The sequence below is a fragment of the Acomys minous genome, assembly GCF_964271855.1.
Source record: "Acomys minous genome assembly, chromosome: 10".
Classification (NCBI taxonomy): Eukaryota; Metazoa; Chordata; class Mammalia; order Rodentia; family Muridae; genus Acomys; species Acomys minous.
The window spans coordinates 28,801,234-28,822,349 of NC_140491.1; the positions used below are offsets into that span (position 1 = coordinate 28,801,234).

The window sequence follows — 21,116 nt, forward strand, 5'->3', positions numbered from 1 at the left end:
AAGTAAATATAAATAATATTTTAAAGGTACAAAGCGCAAGTCAGTCATTTTGTATTTGCATTCTGAAAGAATGAAAGAGGAGGCTACTACTGATCTTCCTTGACTGATGCCATCATATTTAATCTAAAGATATTGAAATTATAGTAAGAAATAATAAGAGACCTCCAACAGAGTTATGTCAAGGGCAGCATATGTGAATAGATAACATGACTTTTAAATTAAAAAGATAACAAAACAGGTGTCCCTTGTTTACAGTAGATTCATTATAGATAAATTGAAGTTCAAGTCAGAGAAAATTGAGGCACTAATTAATGATTACCAAATTATAACAAAGGCATGTTGAACTCAAATAGCACTTAAAATTTTTAAAGTATAATTCATGGTGTGTGTGTGTGTGTGTGTGTGTGTGTGTGTGTGTGTGTGTGTGTGTAGTAGGAGAGGTCAGAGAATGTTGTTCCACTAGTTGCCAGATTTATTCAGAAAAAGATGTGGTCACTATGAAATCAGTGCCTGCTGAGATGCTAGACCTTGGTTATTTTAATTCCAACTTCCTTCCTGAGTTCCTCACAGGCGTGGTTATGTCTTTAAAAATCTATCTGTCTGTCTGTCTATCTATCTATCTATCTCTCCCTATATATCTGTTTCTCTCTCTGTGTGCATCTATGTCTATGATACGGCTGCGTATGATGTCACTGTATAAGTTCATCTATGTCTGATATCTATGTATAGGACATCTGTGTCTGTGTGTATGTGTGCAGTTTTACACATACCAACACAAGCATGTTGGAGTCACAGTATGACCTAAGATGTAGAACCTTACCTTCTACCTTCTTTGAGAAAGGGTCTCTCCCTTTTCTGTCTCTGTCTCTCTCTCTGTCTCTCTCTGTCTCTCTCTGTCTCTCTCTGTCTCTCTCTCTCTCCTCTCTCTCTCTCTCTCTCTCTCTCTCTCTCTCTCTCTCTCTCTCTCTCTCACACACACACACACACACACACACACACACACACACACCGCCTCTGTTGTTGTTGGCCATAGTTGCATATGATGGGCCACCTGGCCTTGAGCTTCTGCAATGTCTCCTATCTCTACCACACAACTCACTGATAGAGCACCAATTTGCGCATTGCCACACTAAGGTTTATATGGGTTCTGGGGGTTCAAACTCCGATCCATTTGCATGCCAAGTGCTTCATACACAGAACGATCCCCCCAGCCTGTGGTCATGTCTGTACATTGTTCCCTCTCTGGTTCACTCATGGTAGTTGGCAGTACAGGTGAGTTGTGCTGTGGACATAGGAGTTTTCAACTTTACTATGGTGAGAAAGCAATATGCATCCAGCACTTGTGTTTCCCTTCTTAACTTTGGAGTTGTTCCTAAGCCAACAATGCTTGGCACCATTCTCTCTTGGGATGCTGGGCAGCTTCTCTGCTGCACCTCAAACTCAGGTGAGGTCACCAGGGAAACCATCAACATGCTGTGGTATACATTGCTGCTTGGCTTCGATATTCTATTGCCTGTATGCACTCAATGCATTTTTTAAGTTATGGCTGTTTTGATTTGCAGGGATGTGTCAGGGCAGCACCACTTTCATAGTAGAAGCATATATACTAAATGCTCAGATTTCACTTTGTTTTGTTTTTGAGACAGGATCTCCCTAAACAGCCCAGTCATTCTGCCCTTGCTTCCTAAGCATTAGGATTTTGGGTATGTGTTACCATACCTGGCCTAAATACTTGACCAAGCACCCATGTATATAAAAAACCTCTGAGCAGAAATTTACAAGAATTTTCAGTCATTTCCCCCAAGTTAGAATCTATTGATGAAGTAGCCTTGCATGAATTCAAAGTCGGAATGCAGTGTTTGTCCTCCTACTGGGGACGCTGTGAAGTCTTCAAGCTGCTGAAGCTTCATTTCTGTCAACACTCACCAAAACATGTGAGCTCCTCAACAAATGCTAGGTTAGAAGTGACACACATGCACCTTGTTTTCTGTTCCAAACAACCTAGAATGAATGCCCTCTTAAGGGGTCTGTAAAGCAAACCCTATGTCTCCTCTATGACTGTGCCCAGGCATCCCCTTTCCTGTGGCCTCCTTTTAGACGCTCCTTGCTTCTCTCTGGTTCTCTGCTATCTGAGTCTTATATTTACCTGACTCTCTGCAGGTTCACTCACCTTGCTATTCGCTCCTTTACTTGTGTTCTCTCTATGTGTCTCTAGACCTGTATACAAGCTTGGAAATCTTGGAAGCCACTGTAATAGTGAGTGCCTACCTGAAGGCAAAGCAGAGAGCTTAGCATCAGAACTTGCAGTTTTGGCTTGTTCTCCATTCTTTCTTCCCTACCTTCTCCTTATTTGGCAACAAATATTCACGTATAACATTAATAAACCCCAAAGTTTCTCATATAAATATCCATAGTCTAATCTGGGAAAACTTGAGTATCAGATCACTCCAGTCCCTGGACTTGAATGACATCTGTACAAGTTGACAGTATCTACCTCTTCAGACAGACCCTGTGCTCAGCTTGCTTTGTAATAGCTCCAAACAGCTACCTGCTTTCCTATGTGATGTCACCTGCCTGGATCCACCAGACAACCCTGTGCTTACCCAGCAGCAGGGCTTCCCACAGAAAGCTTAGTTTTGCCCTTGTGTCCCTGAGGACTGTGTGCCAGAGAGGCTGCTCAGCAGCCGCTAGGGATAGGCAGGCATTCATCGCTCCCCATCCTGGAGGATGAGGTCTCAAGATCAAGTGTTGAGGGACTCGGCCCTCTATATGGGCTTTCCTCCTGCCCTATAGGCAGCTTCCTTCTTCTTTGTCTCACACATGCTGGGCACGTAAAGAACTCTTTTCATCTGCTCTTCTTTAGAAGGACACCTGTCATTTCAGATTAGGACTCTAGCTGCATGACGTCACCTAATCCGAACCACTTCTCAGAGACTCTGACCTGCAAGTACGATCATGTTGGACACCAGTCTTTCCAAGTATGAATAGTGAAGTGACATGGATATCCATTCATTTAAGGCAGGCCTAAGAAACAAGGCAAATCCCCTCTTGCCTTGGGTCCAAGTAGAGGAACAACTTAATTCACAGTACACATGTTTGTTTACAACTGCAAAATGCTCTCGTCTCCCTTGGCCCCAAACACCAAAGCGCATCTCCATCTACAGTGTAGTTTGTGTTCACAGGTATGGGGACAAGACTCCATGCTGCCCTACTGGGTGTAGCACATCTGTGCATGATGTTGGGGTCCTTGCTTTTTGCTTTCTTCAGTTTTACTTTACGTGAGATGGTACCGTACGATGACAGGCAAAGATGATGGTGCCTGGCCTTTGTGCCTCTCACAGTGCTTGTCTCTTGGCATTTCTGGGAAAAACATGCGGGACTTGTGAGTGCTCGCCACATATGGCATGAGAGATGACCCTCTGCCCTACCCAGGAAGGTCCCTGCTGCTAAGAAAGCACCTGTCAGAGGTTGAGTCACAGCTGGAGCAAGAGTGCTGCAGCACCCAGCACCAGCCCCCAATCTGCTGGCAGGGCCCTATTTCCACTCAGCTAAACGGGAATACGAGAGGCCCTGTCCGCCCTCCTGTCACACAGCTCCGCCATGTGATTCCTATGCCAGTGTGTTTCTGTGTCTAATGAAGGATTTATTTAGGTCATTGCTGCCTTCTGTGCCCAACAAAGGTACAGGAAGCTCACTGCCTCCCTCCCTTCTCTGGGGCTGTAGCACCTTGTACCTGCCTTTCTATTTTTGTTGGGGGGGGGGGTGTCTTAGCAATGCCCTACTCTGTGCTGTCCTCAAAGCCTGATCCTGTCTGTATGTCACACTGTCCTTTCTTCCTTGAGCTTCTGCCTGGTTGAGTCAGCAGCAGTTTGGCTCACAAGAAAATACATTTGTCTAATTATCATCCCCAGGTCCTATTTATACCATGGAGCAATTTTTTTTTTTTGGAGGGGGCAGATAAAATTAGCTACTGTGATTTGCAGGCTGGCCATATGAACTATGCAATAAAACAGTGTCCTAAGCGCCCCAATATGTACAATTTTACTTAATCCTTTCAATAAAGATACAAGGTGAATGCTCTTGAGAATTTCAGGGCTTTTCTGCAGGTTTTAAATTACAGAGCTGAAAGAGGAACCCACATTTGGCTGGAAATCCTTTGTTAATTCCAGCTTCTTGTTATTTTCTTCCTCAAATAACTCCACCTCTGTGGCCAGACAGATCTCTCTCTTTGTTGCCTACCAGGATTGTTCTTAATCCCGGGTTTAAAAACAAGCTATGTCCATCCCAATGAAAAACAAATGGGGTACAAAGGGCAGCCCTTCCACCAGCCAAAGCAGTGAGAATTGTAGTGAGCACTGAGATTCCAGGCCTGTTCCACAGACTAGTCAGTAAGACAAGTGCCCCTGAGAATTTAAGGATGCAAAAATTCACACCTGTCCCAGAACTTGTAGAGTACCATTTCCTCTTTAACTAGACCTCAAAAGGTTGGTGTGTGGTGTCCCACTTGGGCAGCTGGAGTAATTCAGGGAGATTGTGATGGACATCCCGGGGTGCAAGGAGAAAGAAAAGCTGAAGTCACTTCCTCCCAACACCTCCTCAGGATCCTCAGGTTCTGATCCCGGAGGAAACAGTGCTGCTCTGTCACTTGTCTTCCAGTAACCTGTGAAGGGAGATAGGGTTCTCTGATCCTGGAAGGGCAGCATGATGCCTTCCTGTCCTTGCCAACACATCTCCCACCCTGACCTCGATCCTATCCAACAGTGCTCATTATCCAGGTAGCCGCTAGTGGATTTGGAGCCCTCTGGCATTGTGGAGGATTCCAGGGAACTCGGAGAGCTTGGAGGCACTGCATCCCAAGCACATGAATCACTTGGAAGGGAACTTGGGCCCACTTTCACTTGCTTTCCTTAGACAGTAAATGTGCTCCCAGAACACTTATTAACATTCTGCGAGCTGTCCTTTGGTCCTTCCTACCCTGAACCCTTCTCACTTCATCCTACCTCACAGCAATTATCATAGCTCCAAACAAAACGGAATGTCAATGTTGGCTGAAGAATGTCATGTAGAGGCAGTTTCCAGAAAATAAATATTTATGGAGGTCTTGAGATACCCATGTCCTTTCACAGACTGACAGGCACAGACTGAGTCTATTTCCTATTCCTTGCCTTCCAAGATGCCCTGCCAAGGATGGAAATTTGACACCACGGAAACAGACTCTTAAATCACTGTGCAAAGATGAAAGTGAAGACATTTTTGACTCTTCAGGATGAACAAATAACCTGATGCTTTCAATTGCCCAGTTTAGTTGCATTTAAAAAAAAAATGACAGTTCTGTTGTTCAAACTGTCTCTAGTCGGGTTTCAGTACATTCCAGAAAATTAAATCACTCATCACCAAGGGAGACTTGAAAGAAGCAGTTTTTGCACAGCTATTTATTAGAGCCGGTGCCTTCTGCCGTCTTCTCTGGCGTTTTCAGGAGTTTCTGCCTTTGCCTGGTGTGCACTTGTACTGTCTGCGGGGAAAGCTTCCCTTCCAAGGTGAGGAAGGCAAAGCAGGGCCTTAGAGAAGGGCCCTGCAGTTTAGTTTGTTGCTTCCTGGTTCTGTGGCCTTGAAGATGCTGGTTAAGCTTAATAACACACTTCCGTAACTGCCATGGGGAGAACAGAAGGACTTTGATGTTTGTTGAGGACCTACTGTGTGCTGGACACTCGCTGTAATGTGTATTTAGCAAGAGTACTGATTTAATGTGGATTGGCCACAAACACAGTGGGCTTAGGCCCATTTTGTAGAGTTTGCAAAGGAGAGGCTCTGAAGCTCAGGTCACTCACTGAAGCTTTCCAGGTCCTGTGTTCAAGAATAAAGGATTGGACATAAGACATGAGGCTCATGGACCTTCGTTAGTCTTCTGCATAGCATCCGCCTATGCTGTGTGCTTGTGAATCTCTCTGGCTTCTCTCAGACACGCTCTGCTTATCCCATCGGCCTCTGGACAAGAAGTGTTTCCAGCCCTTCCCTGCTACCTGGTTTCTTTCAGGCATTACTCTTAATGCTTCTGTCTCTGGGCCACACTAGCCTGTCTGTCACAACACCTACCCCTTGACCACTGCAGTCTCTTATATCTTCCTGGGGATCAGAAGGGGTGATACACTGCGTCTCTAAGAGGTAATATACTTACATATTAGAATTCCCACCTGGATCTGTCTAACTATCAGAGCTTTCTTGCTTTTCTGCTGTTCTCTAACACCCTTTCACTGCTTAAAAATATGAAACAAAAAGCAAACAATCACGCTTGGTGGTGGTGGTGGTGTTGCAGGACATAGAGGAGACCTTTGCTTGGGTGCTTACTATCTGGCATACAGTGGTTGCTCAGCCAAACCAAAACAAAACAAAAATCCTATTGTTTCCATCTCTTTTGTTACATTCCAAATCCCTTTACCCCTGAGAAGATGCTTGCAGCTGGGCAAGTGGTGCATGCCTGTAGTCCCAGCACTCAAGGAGGGAGAGGCAGGAGGATCTCTGTGAGTTCGAGGCTAGCCTGGTCTACAAAGCAAGTCCAGGACAACAAAGGGGGCGGGGGAGGGAGGGAGGAAGGGAGGGAAAGAGAGGATGCTTGAGCCAGTTGTGTGCTCATGTGGCAGGACTATGAAAGTTTCATGAAGACAGAGGCACACGGGCATCACTGTTTCTCTTATTAAATATTCTGCTTATTTCCTCCAATCGTGAATCTGTTCTACTGGTGAGACTGCAGGGGTATATTAGCGTTAATTACGTTTGGAGTCTGAGTCATAATGTGAATTATGTAATAAGGAGACTTAAGGAGAAAATTAAAGTATTTTTGAAGGGTATTTCATAGCTACCCCTGGTTTTTAATTAAGATGTTTTCTAGACTCCTGGGTGAGATTGTCCAATCACAGAGCAATATGAAGCACTCTCCCCCGACCTCCTTCAACATCTGGCTTCTTCTTGTCTCTCTAGGAATAGAAGAAACAATGCATTTTGGCAGTCTTTCTAATGAATAGGCTGTTATGTTTCACTTTTTGCTAAATTAAAATCTGTTCTCAGTAACTTATAGCCATTGGCCTTGCATGCCCTTGCATTTGACAAGTTCATGGAGGGAAGAGGTTTTTGCCCCCTACAATGTGCCAGGAATAATGCCATTCTCAGGAGCGAGCATCTGAGGAAGACAGGTCACAGCCAAGAGACTCAGTGGTGTGCAAGACTTGGGGGGAGAGGTAGATGGCAGATGTGATTTGGTACAGTGGGCAGGGACTTTAAAATGAGATAATGTGAAAACCATTGAGGGGAAGCTGGTGTTTGAGACAAAATCTGAGTAGAAAGAAAGGGACAGCTCTCCCAAGCCTGGGATGCCACATTCTTGAAATGGGAATCTGTGATTGCCAATCCAAAGCTGGGGTGGACTTGGTGAACTATGAGGGATAAAGAAGCTAGTGGGGCCAGATTTTGGCAAAAGGAAGAGACTGAAGCCCAAGAGCCACGCAGGTCCCATGCTAAAGCCATCCCCAGCTTGCACAATTCGGACTGAATCCAGAGGACAGTGGAAGCCACACTCTGGGACAGCCTGTGGACTCTTGGTTTTTCCATTCAGTATTGTCACGGGGATGGGGTGCAAGGAGACCTGTAGGCTTCTGATTCTTAGTTTCTCACCTCAGCATACAGAAAAACAGTCACTTTGACTAAAGAAACAGAGAGTATGATGGCTTCCCTCTTGAACCTAGTAATCCATCTGTAAAAGATGAAGGGTAATTTGATCAGCCTAGCCAGTCTGAGTCTTCGTAGAAATTTTGTCCCCCGTTTGACGTAAGACTATACAATAGGACCTCAAACCAAAGGGCTTGTTATATGCACAAGTTTTGGTTAAGCATCCAACCAAGGACCCGGAGAGAAGATGAATCAATGACTAAGAGCACTTTCTGCTCTTCGAGGGGACCCACGTTTGAGTCCCAGCACCGGACACAAATCCCAGGTGCTATGAAGGAATGGGGGTGACAGCGAGGCCCTGGAGCCCCAGGTTCAATGCCCAGCACCCACACTAGTCACAAGCACTATGAAGGAGTGAGTGTCATAGCAAGGCCCTGTGTCCCCTTGCTCAGACTCCCTCTGGACGTGAGCCCTGCTCATTCGTTCCTGACAAACCTTCAATTCCTTTGAGCCCAGCTTTCCAATAGCAGTGCTAGATGTCTTGAGGGCTCATTGTCAACACTGCAGGCACGCTATGTGTGAAGCTGCCAGCCCAGAGACTGGTGCCAATGGAAGCTGGAGCAATTGTGAATGCTCTTGCCAGCGTGCCTGGCCTTCGGTCCAGGTGCTGGGAAATAGTCTGTGTCTGTGCCCTTGACAGCTCCAAGCTTTCAGATAGCCCTCTGTGTTCAAGGTCACCTGCTTTCCTTTCTGTGGGAGAATAATGGAGTTATCAACAGATAGAATATGAATGTATTTATGTCACCTGCAAGTTCAGGCTCGCCTTCCCTGTCCTTTTCCTGCACGGGAGCTTTTTCTCTGAGAGTGGGGAGGGGACATCTCTATGAAGGTATCATGAAGAACTACATCTTCCTCAGACCTCTGTCCTTACCCACCTCAGTTGCCCTTGGCTATGCGGGGCCAGGGAATGAATTACTGCTGCTAGAAAGACACATTCTGGCTAATCAAGGCTTATTGCAAAATACTGAAAAAAATTGCTCATTAATTTTATGTCATGGTTTTAATCTGGAAACAATGACGTTTTGTATGCATCGAGTCATGTAAAATGGGTTTCTCACATGTGGCTTCTAGGAAAACCTAAAGCACCAATTTGGTTCGTTTCTGTTAATTCTGTTGATTCTCTCTGGTACACACTTCTTCATTCATGTGCCAGAGGAATCCTCTGGTAGCATCCTGTTTCCCAGATGATCAGAATGAGGCAAAGAGGCAAAGACACTTCAGCTAAGCTTAAAACTAGAGGCATGGCTCCTGGCCCCACAGGCTGTGCAGATCTTTTTGCCCAACTACTGCCTAAAAGCAATGAATGGACTAATACAATTCCTATTGTACTCTGTGAACATTTGCCTTCTAGAAATGGGAGCTGAGGTGTGGTCAGAGCCGACTTTTTTTTACATGGGGCCTTTCTTTTTTAACACCTGCTCCAAAAACATCATTGTTATATATCAAGATCACCTGCTTTAAAGACAGTTATTTTATTTTATTTTATTTTTATTTATCAAAACCTTTCATATACCTCTCCTTGCTCTCTTCCAAATTCATTGTCTCTTTTTCCATTAATTGTTATTGCAAGCATGTGTACACACACATACATATGTAAACATATATAAAATATGAATATTTGTATTTATATATCTCTAAATATAACCTGTTCAGTCTGCGTAATGTTAATTGTATCTGTTTTCAGGGCTGACCATTTGTTATTAGATAACCAGCTGGACTATTTTCCTACTCTTAGCATTGCAGACAAACTGTATTTAGCTTCTCATCTTCTCTAAGCTAGCAATTCTTGTCTAGGAAGAAGTCTCAGGTGAATTGTATGGTGACCAAATTGCTTCAAAATAAAGCAGAAAAAAAAAAACATGAGCAGCCAGATACTATTGAATTCAGTTGTAGCCCGTAGGTTTGTCACATGAGTATTGAACGCTGTGAATTGTTGGTTGTTCCTGAGTCCTGAGTCCAAAGGCAGACCTCTAAGAACATGACAGCAGCGGCCACCACACACACAAGACACTCTAGCATGTTGAAATTAGTGCTACCCATGCTTTACCTGTGCACGCCGCCCTCAAATGTGTAATAGGCAGGAATAAATGGCCCATTGGTTCTATCTACTTGAACAGTGGAGAAGGAAATTAAATTTGGGCAAAGATTTCTGAATCCTTTCATTGAGGAATAGCAATTTCCTCTGCCAAACCCATGCAACACACTCATCTTAATCACAGCCACCATGAGCATCTTTCCCAAGGGCTTCCTTGCTGACCTCAAGTCACTTCTTGAAGTGTTCCATGGCCCACAAGCCTGTTTTCCTGTGTGTTTGGCTCTCTGTAAAGGCTCTTCACTGGTTCAGTGCTCAAGACTTTTGCTTTGGTTTTATTTCATGTTTTAGCTGTTAATTTATATATATGAGTGTTTTGTCTTCATGTATGTATGTATGGCCACCACATGTGTGTCTTGTGACTGCAGAGATCAGAGGTCTTCAGATCCCCTGTCAGGGGAGTCACAGCCAGTTCTGAGCCATCATGTGGGTGCTGGAATTGAACTTTGGGTCCTCTTGAAGAGCTGCAAGTATTTCTATGCTAAGCCATCTTCCAGAAGAGTCCAGGGCTCACATTTTTAACATGCGCTTTTACAAACTGCATATCCTTGTCTGAGGGAAACAGATCAGCTACCGTGACCACAAAATTGGAAGCCCTGAATTGGCTCTTTGTCCATGCCTTCTGGTCATGATATCAAGATGGGCCAAGCATGTCACTGACTGGAGAAAGCCTACAATCCCCATTACTTGCACTTTTTCCAATCCTTTGGGAATGACCAAAGCAAGTCAGTGCCTCTACTTGTGGGAGAATGACAAGCATGGTAGTTTGTGTCCACTCTTCAGAGGGACACTCATGGCTTGTCATCTGTGTGAGTCCCTGGATCTGGGCTAGCAGTTCATGTCCTGCAAGGACTTTATTCCAACAGGTAATGCAGTTCAAAAAAAGTGGAGGAAGAAGAAAGGGAGGAAGTTTGTAAGCACAAAGGTCTCCAATTTGGGCCCTGAGTTTTGCAATGAATTATAACTTTTTTTTTAAATCCTTAGATTTTAAGACCATGAGCTATAAATTGTGGTGATACTAGCCCTGATCTCCCTATGCTACACTGTGTGGTTGCGCTGACAATGAATTCTGCCAACCGTGAGCCACTTTATAAGTAGTAAAGTTCTACGTTCTTCTGGTGGTGTTCCATTTTTAATCCCATTAGGCACATTTCAGGGTCTTTCTCTGTTACTAAGACTTTCCGATTGTTTTCAGCAAATGAGTAAACATCCCTCTGTATAACACCAACCTAGCATCCAACCTCAACCTGTGCCGGTCATCCTGCTGTCTGCTACCTGCAGTCGGTATACACACACTTACCTTTACCAGATTCAACAAACCATCCCCAAACCCAGTGACTGAACCATAACCTTTGGCTCTTGTTCATGATCCAGAGTGGTTGTTCTTCTTCCCGCACAGAGCTGTAGCTGACCAGAGATGCTCTTATTGCAAGGGCATAGCTGCAGGGATAAAAGTACTTGAGGCAGAGATAGGTTCAGCATATTGTCACATCTGTCTGAATACTGTTGGCCAGACCCCAAAAATCTGGGAAGCACCATGTCCACAACGAGGCAGCAACCAGACTCTAATGCTGCGTGGAGCAGCAGACTGTTCACTCCTCCACATAGGTGATACGTCCCATCGGAATAGAAACCTCTGGTGAGAGACCTGGGATGCAGAAGCCAGCCTGCTTCTTTATCACTCGAGCCTCTGCCAGAGACTGACAGGAAGGCAAGGTTTCCCAGATGCTTCCTGGAGTCTAAAGGCTGTTTCTAGTGCTTTTCTTTATACCAGACCAGGGATTGGTAAACTATGGCTAATCGGGAAAGCCCCCTTTCCCTTTTCCCAACTGCACAGCTAAATGTATAGATTATGTTTAAGGTATCAATTAATATGGAGGAGGCTTAGAAAGACAGGCCGGTAGTTAAGAGTACATAGTGCTTTTGCAGTGGACCTGAGTTCACTTCCTAGCACCTACTACAGGGTGGCGGCTCACAGCTGCCTGTGATTAGAGGGCATCTGGCCTCTGCCCTTGCTGCCTCGGGCAGGCATGAGCAAATGCGCCTGCGTGCAGGCACTCAAACCACAACTAGGTCTTAAAACGGAGAGTAATAATTTAATCCCACAAGAGAAGTATTTGACTTTGAAACTTTTGTGTCCGTAAATAAAGTTTTATTGAAACGCAGCCACACCCTTGACTCGGTCTATTGTCCCTGGCTGCTTCAGATCCATAAAAGCACAGTTGGAATTGGAGTTACCATGGAAACATACGTCCCACAAAGCCTAAAATATTTACTCTCTAGTCCTTTAGAGAAAATGTCTGCTACCCCGCCTTTAGAGAATAAAGAGAGAGTTTGGGCGAGGTGAGGGCAGGGCTCATGACTATTGATGTTGCTTGGATTACTTCCATGTTTGCTTGGGGTTAACAGTTTCTTCGTTTCCTCCCTAGTAACTGGCAACTGGAGACACTCATGTTCCAGTAACCAGGAGGCATCTCTGCCGCCGCTTCAGGATCCAGGGGCGTGTGGCCCAGTGAAGCTCCTGAGGTGTACAGCATGACCTTGCTGCTCCTGGGTGCCGTGCTGCTGGTGGCCCAGCCCCAGCTTGTGCCTTCCCACCCGGCTGCTCCTGGCCCAGGGCCTGTACAGCAAGAGCTTTTGAGGAAGGTGGGCAGCCTCCCGGAGGATGCCCGAGAAGGTGCAGCAGCCAATGGTTCCACACAGCAGCTGCCACATACCATCATCATCGGAGTGCGCAAGGGTGGTACCCGAGCGCTGCTGGAGATGCTCAGCCTGCATCCTGATGTGGCTGCAGCTGAGAACGAGGTCCATTTCTTTGACTGGGAAGAACACTACAGCCAAGGCCTGGCCTGGTACCTCACCCAGATGCCCTTCTCCTTCCCGCACCAGCTCACGGTGGAGAAGACACCCGCCTACTTCACTTCGCCCAAAGTGCCTGAGAGAATCCACAGCATGAACCCGGGCATCCGCCTGCTGCTCATCCTGAGGGACCCATCGGAGCGCGTGCTGTCTGACTACACCCAAGTGTTGTACAATCACCTTCAGAAACACAAGCCCTACCCACCCATCGAAGATCTTCTCATGCGGGATGGCCGGCTCAACTTGGACTATAAGGCTCTCAACCGCAGCCTGTACCATGCACACATGCTAAACTGGCTGCGTTTTTTCCCACTGGGCCACATCCACATCGTGGATGGCGACCGCCTCATCAGAGACCCTTTCCCCGAGATCCAGAAAGTCGAAAGATTCTTAAAGCTGTCACCGCAGATCAATGCCTCGAACTTCTACTTTAACAAAACCAAGGGTTTCTATTGCTTGCGGGACAGCGGCAAGGACCGCTGCCTACACGAGTCCAAAGGCCGGGCGCACCCCCAAGTGGATCCCAAACTACTCCATAAACTGCACGAGTATTTTCATGAGCCAAATAAGAAATTCTTCGAGCTTGTGGGCAGAACATTCGACTGGCACTAATTTGCTGTCAGTTAGGCTCGGGACTTTTCCTGTTGTAACTTCTGGTGTACATCTAAGTGGGGGGAGTGGGGAGGAAAAAAATTTTAAAAAGACATTTAAGCTATAATTTATTTGTAAAACCCACAAACGACTTCTGTACAGTATTAGATTCACAGCTGCCATATATAGTAGTTATATTTTTCTACTCGTTAAACGGAGGGCGTTTTGTATTGTTTTTCATGGTTGTTAACATTGTGTATATGTCTCTATAATATGAAGGAACTTAACTATTGCACTGAAAAAAAAAAGATTTTTCTGGAGACGTCTTTCTTTTTTTTTTTTTTTTTAAATATAATTAACTGCCTCCAATTCAAAATAGCTCTCTGTTTGCACCTTCCTTGTCAAATCTATATTCTTTTTCTGCTTAAAAAAAATTATTGGTATTATGGACCTCTCTCCTCTCCTTTCTGAATTTGTTCTTTTAAATTCAATGTCTCTCTGTGGTCATCAGCTTTAGTTCTTACTTGCACTTTAAATGTCCTCCTCACTGAGAGTCTCTATTATTTTTGGAAGTGGTAGTTGTATGCATTCTCACGTCGGCCTGCATGTGGGTTTAGCCCCTGTAGCCTGCATGTAGATTTAACTCACATAAATTTTAAGGGAAGAAGATGGTACTGAGGCTAGAAACTCATATGATAACTGAAAAGAGGTGCCCTAAGATCCAATTTTGTCTCAGAGGATATTCGCATATAACTCTGATCCCAGCAGTGGGCAAAACCCATAATAAACAAGATTACATCCTTGGATTTCAGAATGATCTTGGGCAGTAAACACTGCCTTTTGGGACAATTGGCCTCTGAAAAGAGAGAGAAGAGACCATGGAAGATCTTTGTGTGTGTGTGTGTGTGTGTCCATCCTGTAGCTTGTGTGGGGGCAGAGTAAAGGGTAGCCTTTACTCATCCCCGAATTTGTTTCCTGAAAGATCAGTGTGTACTTACGACTGTCCACTTCACATTCATAGGGATATAAACATGTATGTGCTTCGAAATCAGCTCCAATTTCAGAGTTCCAAAGAGAAAAGAAAATTAAAAATCCCAAGAACCGAAGTTAAACTATGAAAACGTCACAACATAAACGTGTGCGCAGTGCACTTAAATGGGGGTTTCACTTCTCCCTAGAACAGCCGCAGAGCAGAGGCTGGTCACAAAAGCCAGCTCTAAGCCTCTGCATTGTCACCATATAGGCCAATCTTCTTTTTACAATTAAATAGACTAGACCTTTTCCATTAAAAAAATAAAGTGTGGCCATGACAGTGGGAGAGAATGCAAGCCCCAGTATAAAACCACTTCCTGATTGTTTGCTCTGAAGGCGTGAGACACACAAATAGGTACCCTTGATTGGCTTCTCCATCTAAGAGTGCCCAGGAACATCCTCTAAGCAAATTCCAGATGAAGGGGTTACTCTGACAAGTTCAAAGAATAGAGAGTAGACCCCAAAACACAAGAGACTTATTGAAGGTCACGTTGACTATCAGGTTTAGAGCCCAGCTGCTGCAAAAGCACGAGTAATCTGCTATTTATTTATTTACTTCTACCCAGCTCTATCTGAACGCTAAAGAAAAACTCAGTCTCAGAGGCAGTGTTTTTCTAACTTGACATGACATGTTTTTCCTGGTGCCAAAAGTCTTCCACCCTAAGAGCTGTGTTTGAGCCAGAGGAAGGGCAAGGGGAAACCAGCATTTTTCTCAGCAGATTTCTTAGGGAAATGAGTCACTTTGGTTGTGCCTTAGCAATCCCAACTGACCTGACCTTATCGTGGCCCACACCCCATTCCTGGCCAGGCTCTGACAGCAAAGAGGATACTTTCCTGTTCAGAACCCAGTAGGGTTGTCATTCAACCACTATCTCCTCAGAAAGAGAAGCAGAAATATTAATGGCAGATTTCCGCAGACTTTGAGATATGCACAGTGCTTCCCTCCGCAGCATGTACTTGGGTCTTTTATGACATCTAATCTAAAGAATAAGAGGGGCCAGAAAGATTACATCAAGTTTCCAAAGCTGCCCAGCAATGTGTGACAGAAAGAAAGCTCCAGTGGGGATCTCTGTGCCCAAGAAGATGCTTGGGTGGAACAGATATGGTTGGAGCCTAGTCTGTTGATCCCAGGGTGCTGGCTAGGAATGAGGAAAATCAAAACTGGTACAAAGGGTAAGATTGAGCTCTTAGAACAATCATAGCACATAGCATGGGGTAACGCAGTGTAAGTGATGAGTGGATGTATATTCAAGTAATTGTTTTACTGGGGGCACAGAGTACTGACTCAGGGAATCATAGTTTTGCACATACCACCAGCAAAGATGCCAGGAGTGCCAATTCATAGCACATATTCATTTTTTTTTAACTGCAGTGAGTCATCAGTATATTCTAAGAAGCAAAAATATCCCATCACTTTCTACTTGGCCCCAGGCATTTAGACCTCATCCGAGCCCTGTTTTCTTCAGAGGATACTACAGTAGACCCATGGCCATTCCTGTCAGAAGAAAATGCAGTGAGGCAGGAGTCAAGTGGTATTAGGTCCCTCCTGACCATGCCAAATACCAATCCTACTAACAAAGACAGTTCCCTGATGAGAGCTTTAGCCTCTGACTCCAGCTCAAGCCAAGGCCATCTGAGAGCTCTAGAGAAGCAGCTGAGATTTACTGGGCAAAGCGTCTCCTAGGGAGGTTGGACTCATGCCTCATTTGCTGTTGCAAAGAGAAAATAACATCACTTTTCCTTCCTCCAGGAATCAGACAGTATTGAAATCCTGGTGATGCTGTGTGACTACTAGCTAACAGCCTGGAACTAGGCTAGTTTGGGGGTGGGGAAAGCATGATATTCCTTTGAGCTCAGGTGACCTTGTTCTTTCCATCCCCAGCAGAAGAAACATGGAGCATAGAATATGCCTGTGCCCATCATGTCTGTTGCTTAGAGAAGTGGGGACAAAGGTCACTATATTTGTTAAAATGATTTTTTCTTGAGTTCTTATTAGGTAGCAAGCATGGTGCCAATTTTTAAATTAATTAAAAAGAAAAAAGACCCAAGAATTAAGTGTTTGGGGTTTTAATAAGAAGGGAAGAAGTACTAAGAAGTCAAAAGAAATGGCCTTGAGTTGTGTACAGACTGGAAAGAACAATGTGGCTCATAGTTTGTCATCAGTTCAGCTGCATTTCTGGAAGGAATCAACTAGCCCAATATGAAGAGGAGGAATAAAGAATGAGGTATGAGATTTTCCTGATTGCCAGTCAGTTTTCTAGAAGAAATAAAAACATATTGCCTAAAGGTTTCACTAGAGTTTTGACCAAAGCCACTAATTCAAGGGTCACAGAGACCCTGCCCTTTTACAGGAAGGCTTTGTGGAGGAATGTCCTCCAGCCAAAAAAATAAAAAAATAAAAAAAGAAAGCCATCACTATTACCAAAGGGAGACATTCTGCATAAGGACATGTCTGGAATCAGAAAGTGGTGATGGGGAAGGGAAAGGAGATTGGGAAGTACAGGGGAAAGCCTGTCTAGCAAGCGTGTATCATGGATTAAGCATATTAAGAAAGCTCATTGTATCAGCCGCATGGAGCCTTGGCAGAAGATTTCCAATACAGTGGTGCTGAAGGCCTCACAGGTCACCATGTGTCTTTGACTCCTGTGCAGGGTTATTGATTGCATAAGAATAACCATCATTTTCACACCTGCTATGTGCTTGATATATTAAATACATTGTTTCTGACCTACATAAAAACTCTGAAAGGTAGGAAGTAGTGCCCTAGTTTCATAAAAGAAGAAACTCAAGAGCAGAGCAGGGTTTGTCTGTGATGACAGAGAAGATAATTTCTTTCATTTGCATGTTTGTTTTTCTAGTGTCTTGAACCTGGTCAATTTCCATCCATCCCACAGAGTGTAAAGGAAAGAAGTAATGCACAGGTCTCAGCCAAGACGTAATCATGATAGGGTGTGAGATTGGACACACGAGGACTCGAAAGTCACCTTCCATCGAACTATACATGAAGGGTGACCTAAAATGTATTGCAACTGGCAGAAATTAGAAGAAAAATACATCACTGACCATGAGAAAAAAGCCAGAGCAAGCATCCCTCCATAGCACAGGATAAGCAGAGGAGCTATAGCACATCACCTTATATAGTTGCCTGGCTGTTAAAGGCAGCAGTGGCTCTTCAGGTCAAATTCCACTGTTAGGTAAAAAGAAAGAAAATTCAATCAAAGTCAAGAGACCTATGTGCGAACCCAATTTGACAACGTAGTCTTCAGTTCAAATGCTCAGAGCCTTAATTTCCTCTTTGGTAAAAATGGGTTGATACTTATTTCAGCTTGGGGGGGAAGCCCATGAGGTGAACTATAAAGACCATCAAGTTGCTGCATGCATGTGGCTTAGCCAGAGACAGACAGGGACTGATTTTAAAGTGCCGAGCAAGAACTCACTATTTTGGTTCTGTCCCCTCCTACCCAGCTATGAGACTGTAGTCATTGCTGTTAGTAGCCTAGGAAGATCCTGTTTTCCAATGCTCCTCCATCTTGCACCTCTCACAAAGGCAGACTACTAACAGCCACACAGAAGTGTGTTCGGAAAGCTTTATCTCAGCAAAAGCCACAGCCCCTAGAGATGGCTGCAGAGTTGTGCCCAGTTTCTTGGGAGCAGGGAGTCACTAATGTTTGACCGGTGTAGCGAGGAAGGAAGAGAACCAGGCGGTTATGGGAAACCACTCAGGTTTCCTGCCTCCGCATAAGCCACCTCATCATACAGTTTCTGCTCACAGCTCCTCTTGACATCAGCCTGGGTCCACGCTTCTAAAAATGTGTCTGTTTGTTTCTCTCCATCCTTTTCCCCTCACCTTATTGGTGGTCATTTATTTTGTAGCCCTATTTTCAGCTCAACTTTTGCTTCTAGAACACCTAATGTCACATAGTAGGGCCACATTCATGTCTTGTTCTCTGTACATACAATATAAGTAATATAACCAACCTACAGATGTCACTTTTCTAATTAAATAAGGAGTAGAAAACAAGTCTATGTTATTGGTTAACGCATAGAAGGATTAAATGCAATAGTGGACGGAATTTTTACCAAGTATACTCTTTTCCTTGGATTATTAGACTATCGATCATCAGCATCCTATCCATGTAGCCAGGAAGGTTGGCACACACACCCATAATCCCAGCACTTAGGCATTTGAGGCAAGAGGATCACGAGTTCAAAGCTAGCATGGGCTACATAGAGAAACCCTGCCTCACGAAAAAAAAAAAATGGTGGCAATGCATCAATGTAAATCTTCATGTTTTGGTTTATGAAATATTTCTCGGTCTCACAGATACAACTGCACTGCTCTACTTTACTTTCATTCCACAGTACAGTTTTCTATTAATGTACAAAGTTCTTCGAGGGTCAGTACAAGGATGAGTCTTCCCTCTTGACTGAAACCTTATGGCTGTTTGCACTGTGCCTGCCTAGGTAGGAGGTAGACAGAAAACCCTTGCTTATGAATTGGATGATAAATCTTGTCTAGTTGTCAATCTAATGTGAAAATTCTCTCCATCACATCCCAGCCTCACAGTGTGGCCTCCCCTGGGAGTGCTTTCTTTGGTCCAGGAACTGCTAGGCACTTAACAATATGGTGTTTTATTCAGTCCTCGAAAACCCCTGGGGAAATAACCAAACCAAGTTCCATGTGTTTGCTTATTAACATAGAGCCAGCAAATAGTACAATACTTGAAGTTGGAACCACAAATGTTTATTAACTAAACAAATCTTCCTGCTGCCCAGCCTCCTTCTACCATGCTTTACTCTGCAGCCTCTTCTTGAATATTCAAAGAGTGGGTAGTTCAATATTCTCCTAGGCAACCAGTTATGTCTTCAAGCTGACTGTTGACATTCATAATTTCTGGACCTATATTCTCTAGTTTCTGCGCATGGATCTATGGATGACCATTCTTTAAATCTCAGACGCCTGGATTTATAAGTTTAATGTATATCTATTCATGTATTTTCTACTAATTTATAGATTTATTGTGCGCACAGTTCACGTGTGGAGGTGAGAAGACAACTTGTGGGAGCTCAGCTGTCTCCTTGTGGCCATCTCACGAGCCCAGATTTAGAGGGTTAGAGCAGCCTTGTTCATCACTTGGAAAAATAGCATAATTTCTCTGAATTTCCAGTAGGAGACAGAATGCCTTTTCCACAGTTGCTATGCCTGGTATATGAATATTGGACAACTCTTAAGGTCATAATTCCATAAGCATTAGGTGAGGTATACTTCAGTCTTCAAGACAACCAATGAGCCTTTGTGACCTTGTTTATCATGAGCAAACCAAAGGACAATGATAGCGTTTGCCCAGAGTCCTGTCAAGTAAGAGAGAGCCAGGACTCTGCCCTGGGTGGGCACTAGTACACGTGGCCTCCATAATTATCCCCTGAGTAGTGTCTGTCACACCAGGCCCCCAGAAGTCTCCTCTGGGAATTCTCTAGCACACTTGGCTCTAGAGCTTTCCCCTGGGTAATCTCTAGCACCCTTGGCCTCCCAGCTACTCTCTATTTCAAAGAGGAAGGGAGATATTTTTTCAATGACAAGAGCAAAGAATTCAAAGCCAGATCGGGAGCTCAAGACAAACACCTCCCTGCAGTCTGGCAGGAGGACTTCTAGAATGACCCTGGACACCCACCCTTTGGTGTATATATCTTGTTTAGCAACCTCTCCCCACATCTGAGTAGCATTTGAAAATAGCATGTGTGATTTATTATCTTAATTAGGTTACTCTGCATGTCAAAGGCAATGGTTTGTGATTTAACAGGTCAGCTCAAAAAGAGAGAGAGAAAGAGATAAGGAGAGTCTCCTGGCTTTGCCTGCTATGCATAAAAGGTCTCTGAGAAGATGGTATATAAAAGGACTGTTGTGACTACTAGTAGCTAAGATTATTTCTAGAAACATCCAGCATTTTTTCCCAACATTGGTGAGCATGGAAGAAGATAATGATTAGAAACGATTCTGGCTGAAATCCTGTTGTCTTCTGGGGAGAATATCCCAGGGCAGGCTTAGTCTCCTCAGTCACCTGCCCTGCTATGTATTTAGTAATGTGCTCTTGCCTTTATGTCACTACAAAGACCTGCCTCAGTTTTTCTACTCCATTCAAATGGCTTGTGCTCATTTTTCTATATCCATTTTTGAAACAAATAAAATCCATAGTCTTTTTTGTTCTTCCTACCAAATAAATATGTTAACATTGTATAACAACCAAAGCCTCCATTTTTTGACTTCTCAGAAACAATTATAATTGCCAATGTTTATGGTTTTTTTTTTTCCTTGCGATTTTTTCAACCTGGAAACCATACTACTGTCCTGTGTACCTAGAGACTTTTTATTTTATCACTCACTACCTAGTAAAGGCCCTTTACTGCCTAAAGGAAGACAGTATCTCATCCATGTCCCTACAACAAGCAGGAGTTCATCTAGAAGGGTCCAGTTAAAGCTGTGCCCTTTGATTAGTAGTGTTTCGGAAACGGAGGGGAAATCAGTCAGCCTGGTTCACTTGTTAGTCACGTCTCTGTATCAAAATAGCCCAGCACTGCTGGCTCAGTGACAAGTCTGTAATCTCATAGACCCTGGAGGTTAGATGAGAACAGCTGGTCAAGCCTGACTTGCCAGAGCCTCATGTGTAATAAGACATTGTCTGTAAAATAGATCACTGGGGGGCTGAACTGAATGACTATCCAATAGGATGACTTGAGTCACGTGTGTGAATCTGCAGTTGGGATGAATGGACTACCAACCTCTCTCCCAACTCTCTCTCTCTCTCTCCCTTCTCCCTCTTTCCAT

The 21,116-nt window shown here is 44.3% G+C and overlaps 1 protein-coding gene across 1 annotated transcript in view; it reads left to right on the top strand.

Annotated features, from left to right (window-relative positions):
- Positions 1-13,603, top strand: part of HS3ST1 (heparan sulfate-glucosamine 3-sulfotransferase 1) — a 29,633-nt gene extending 16,030 nt beyond the window's left edge. The window contains exon 2 of the mRNA XM_084797770.1: positions 12,241-13,603. Coding sequence (XP_084653896.1) covers positions 12,347-13,282 — 936 coding nt within the window. The 5' untranslated portion in view covers positions 12,241-12,346 and the 3' untranslated portion in view covers positions 13,283-13,603. The remainder of the gene's footprint in view (positions 1-12,240) is intronic.
- Positions 13,604-21,116: the final 7,513 nt, after the last annotated feature.